The following is a 5,012-nucleotide window of genomic DNA, read 5'->3' as shown; positions in this document are numbered from 1 at the left end:
GTAGTCCACATGGGAAAGCGAGATTTAATGCGAGCGAAGAATCCATTTCACTTGTGACGCTGAAATGTATTCAGTAGACATCCGATACACGTCAGAATCGACGATAAAATAGCGTGATCGTGTGAAACGGACCAGATGGCGGAATTTCCCATTGCAGTCACTTTAATTTAGCGATATTTTGAAAAATCGCTAAATTAAAGTGTAACCAAAATGATTAATAGTTGATGTAGAAAATGAAGATGTCGAGTGGTCTGAAGGTTAGCTATGTCAACTGTCAAATTTTATTTGCTTGTTCATACTATATATTAGAAACTACATAATGATTGAGAATAACTTAAGCATTGAAAGAGAACTTCACGAGCTGACTGAAGCTCGCTTCTAAGCGGCGCAGAATGTTGGTATCAACTTGGGTTGTAGTGTTAACTTTCGCCGTTGTTAGCATGTCAAAAGAAGGTCCACGGTCCGCGGTCCAACTTTTGAGTGAAATTACTGAAGAGAAGTTTAAACCTCCGCAGATTATTCCTGCTTTCCCGAAACGCCTCAACGCATCGTGGATGTTAATGCCGCCGTTTGTGACGCGGAATCCAAATTCAAGTGACCGTCAAACTAGCAAAAGCAATACAACTGTTTATCAAATAGATGGCATTTTGCCCTACATTTTGAACCTTGCTCTTAACATATGCTGCGCCGCACTCGAACAGAAGGTAACAGTTGTTAGTTATCAACACCATCCTGTGCATGATAAGTCAGAGTTGCACAAAGCCATCATGAAGGATGAAGTTCACCTTATATTTCCTGTGCAAAGCGACAATGATAAGGAATACAAAGAGTATCTTCCCTATCTCAAACTTTTTGAGTCTCCCGGCATCGTTCTTATAAGAAGACAAGACTCCATCAGCAGAGGAATTGACTGGAGCGCCGCTGTTCGCAGCTCTTGGCCGATCGTTGTGTTAACAGTTTTGCTGTCTATTGTGGCGGGAATATGTGTCTGGGCATTGGTAAGTGATCACATTTGTGTAATACATCAATAAGACATTTGCCTTGGAATGAAACAAATGCTAACCTTCTATATGATCGCAACTTCTTAAAGGCAGGGCTCGGGCTTTAACGAAAAACAGCCTGCTGGTGTCAAATGTCGCCTAAGGGAGCTTCCCTTTTGTGAGAACTGGCCGGCCAGTTCTATTTCGCAAAGTAAATGCAACAAATTGAAGGAACACTTGCATGATAATCCCTCTGATCACAACCTTCAAGAGGAGTATATATCATATCCCAGGTTTGTTAATTTGAAACGTTGTAGAGTTAGTCCACCCAAATGCCCGGTCTGGCCGGTCAAATCTGTTAAATGAAAGGCGGCCCAAGACTGCGATACTCAGTTTTTTTTTTTTAATTGCAAACTTTCGTCGATTAATAGCATCACCAGAGAAAGAATTATAAGTGAAGGATGCGTTGTGTGGGTGACAAATATTTTGTGGGTAACTTGTATGTACAGTGATGAACAATAGATGATGAGCTGTTATAAAATATTGATCGTAGTGATATATGCATGGTGGAAACTCAGATCCGAGGAGCACAACGGCTGAATTTATTATAGATCGACTGAAACAAAGCAGCTCTGAAAAACTTAGCTTAAGGCCTAAGTTGCCCTGTTAATTTGCTATTCAATATGCTAACCCGTTGCAGGTATGATCTCAAGTCGACTGAGAATTTAAAAACTCAGCTCAATATTAACAGACACCGCTTGATTTAAACAAAAATTTCTCTTTAACTGTAAAAAAAATATATTTAAAAAAAATTGACAGAAAATAGTTAACTGAGGAAAATGATTTTTGAGGTATGTACAGAGTCACTTTAAACATCTGCACGAAAAAATATTCGAAATTGCTTTTTTTTCAATTCCTGCACATCTTGACTATCTTGGTACGGCGATTTCTTCCAGCATCCACAGACCGATGTACTCATCAGATTATTTTCTGATCGACATGCGAATTTTAATTATGTTCTCGCAATTTTCACCTAATCATAAAAAATACAATTTCCTCGATTGTGATTGGTTTCGAAAACTCCTGTCATCATCACCGCACGACGAGACGCAAGTGAGTCTGAACTGGAAGAACTCGATTTCTGAATCCAATTAAGTTGTGGTTTAGTCAGTAATGAATCTTCTGTCAACAAAGAGGGGTAATAGGATTTACATGTCAGTTATTGAATTTAGTATGAATGAACAATATGCGCTTCTGTCATTTGAGAATAAGCCATTTTGTTCGTTTCAATCACATGAGCGCTGCAAAGCCACGTTGCTCATTGCGATGAGGGTGCCCTATACTTTTTACGTGAAGCGTGATGGGGCGTTTTTTTCCCGTGAGTCGTGATTTATAATTTTATTTATTCGTGATTCGTGATAAAAGATGGTAAGATCATGTCCACGTGAAAGAAATTTTTTTAATTATACGTGACCCGTGAATGAAGATTTGAATTAAACGTGATTCGTGAACCATTTTGTTTTGCGTGATGAATTTTCGGCAATTTCATTGTTTTGAAAATGTAGGTATTGTTTTCGAACGACTGCGGTTAGCTTTTGACAGGACATGGACTTCATATGGATCGATTAAAGGCATGGAATAGATCGCTTTGAACAAATAAGATAAGACACTACGTCAGCTTTTGTCGCGTTTTCCGACAGACAACCCTGACCATGACAACCTTGGCGTTTTATCGGCCAGTATCCACGTGCTCCTGACGCAGTCACCTGTACTGACCTCTGATTTGAAGTGAACCGTCCTTTGATTACATTTACAAAGAGAGAGGTGAGTTTTTTAACCGCGCGGCCATGGGCCGAGCGCGGTTCTCTGCACGTTTTTTGTCTTTTTTCGTTTTGTCGGAGAGCTGAACCAAACTTCCACTCGGCCATATTCAAACACGCAACTTATGATGTTTATTCGCCAAAAGCTGTTAAAACGTTAAAGTACTTAAAATGTTATGAATATTCCACTCTTTATCTAGAAAAAAACATATTTCCTTTTTGTGTTATTGAAGTGCTTGATTCGAAGCGAGTATTGAATGCATAAAAAGGCTGTACGTCATCCATGGAAAGTGTCGGCGTTGCAATTTTCATTGGTAGGGAAATAACCACCGTACTAAAGATAGCAGTGGATAACGTAATTCTTGAATTATGTCACTCGTGTGAATACTTCGCTAGCCCTTTACTCGTGTAAAAAAACAAGTAAATTTAATCGTGACTTTCAACAAAGAAAGCTGTAAGTTGTCAATAGTGTTGTCATCGTATCGTTCGTACCAATACATATCCCGATGAACGTTCCAGATTAATTAAGACCATTACGTCATCGGATATTTAACAACGGCTACGACTGATGGTACAATCGGAGATTTCACCTCAGTTTTAAGTGATGGTGCAATAACTTCGTGTGCAGCCGTTGTTGTCAGTTGTTGTGCTACAGATTGATCAGGTGATTTTGTGTCTATAGTCATCAGTGAATCAGCAAGGACTGCTTTGGAATGTGTACTACGTTGCGACTACAGTGGTAAGAAAACAGATAAATTTCCAAAGCGCGGTTATAAGATCTGAAAGATCTTCTTGTTCCTTTTACGTGAAGTGTATGAACCAAACATTGTTCGTTAGAGCGGGAATTTTCGGAATATTGCCAACGTTTTGGCCTTTGTATGAAGACGCTACATACATGAATACAACGGACTAAACCTTCGTGAAACTTGTGCAGGAAATAGGGAAAAAATTAAAACAAAAATAATACGTCTTGGTGAATTTGACGAGAGTCCCTTCTAATTCAGGAGAGTAACAATCACGTTTTCAGTAGAAAACAGTCATCTACTATGAACGAAAGCAAACCGAAGCGCGCAAACAAATCTTAGATTATTTTTCTTACTTAAAATTGACACTGCAGTTATTCGTAAGCTTAAACAATCGCAATAACAGAGGTCGTCAATGAATTGACACTGAAGTTATTCGTAAGCTTAAACAATTGCAATAACAGATGTCATCAATGAATTCTTTTGAATGGTAGGAACTTAAATATCTGTTAGCGTTAGTGAAAAGAGCACACAATAAGTTTCCCTTACAAGTGTGCAGAGTCTTTGCAAGGGGAAATGGCTCAATTGCGAATGTTTAAAAAAATACCGTTGAGTCTTCAATTGTTCTCTGTAATGCCTTTGTAAACTTCATGCAGTGTCCACAAAAAAAGATTCTAAAATCTTAATTCTTTAACATTTTTTTTATAGTCTACATGAAAACACCCTTGCCTGGAAGGGTGGGTTTCAGAAGGGTTCCGAGACTTCCTATTTTCGTTTTGCCATTACTCTTTGGGTCGATTAACGATCATTAATGATTACTGATCAATAACTCAGTCAAAATTAACAATAACTGACTAATTTACCTGAAACTAACGTAACCTTATTCGTCCGTCTTTAAATTAAAAATAATGAACATTCGATGAGACGTCAACTTAATTTATCTTCCTCTTTGTCTCAAGTGAAATGGTGTAAATATACTTCTATGGGCTTATCTGAAAGGCCAAAATGAGCCTATCCACAAAGAAAAGTCCAAATTGGCAATACCGCCGGAGATACTACATGTCTAATACATGTCTTCATTTACTTTTCATTACAAGCTTCCCAGGTATTTAACCAAAGCGATGAACTTGAACGAATTTGCCAGATCTAAGGGCCTTGGCTCTTATGAAATGTCAGTTGGGGTGATGGGAAAACGCTCACAGCGAGCCGAGGTCTTCACTGTGCGAACCCAGGAGCGATGGGATATCTGGGCAAAGGAAGTTGATGGCAGGCAAAATATATGATTGCAAGCGGTACATTGCCATCACTCTGTGCATAAATAATCAGAAGTACAGTTAACTCAGCTTTTAACCAAAATGGACAATCTTCCTTTTACTATGGTAAGCAAAGCGAAACCTCGAACGTGATTTCAATTGATCAATTAACTTTCCCGTCGCGTGTTGGATTTCAGGAACACAAGCAGCCCAGTA

The 5,012-nt window shown here is 38.8% G+C and overlaps 1 protein-coding gene across 1 annotated transcript in view; it reads left to right on the top strand.

Annotated features, from left to right (window-relative positions):
• The first annotated feature begins 331 nt into the window (after positions 1-331).
• LOC138040635 (uncharacterized) overlaps positions 332-5,012 on the top strand; it is a 29,367-nt gene continuing 24,686 nt past the window's right edge. Inside the window, exon 1 of the mRNA XM_068886324.1 lies at positions 332-998. Within this exon, the coding sequence (XP_068742425.1) occupies positions 393-998 (606 nt within the window). The 5' untranslated portion in view covers positions 332-392. The remainder of the gene's footprint in view (positions 999-5,012) is intronic.

Source organism: Montipora capricornis, chromosome 3 (genome assembly GCF_036669925.1).
Source record: "Montipora capricornis isolate CH-2021 chromosome 3, ASM3666992v2, whole genome shotgun sequence".
Taxonomy (NCBI): Eukaryota; Metazoa; Cnidaria; class Anthozoa; order Scleractinia; family Acroporidae; genus Montipora; species Montipora capricornis.
This window is presented reverse-complemented; position numbering and strand designations above follow the sequence as displayed.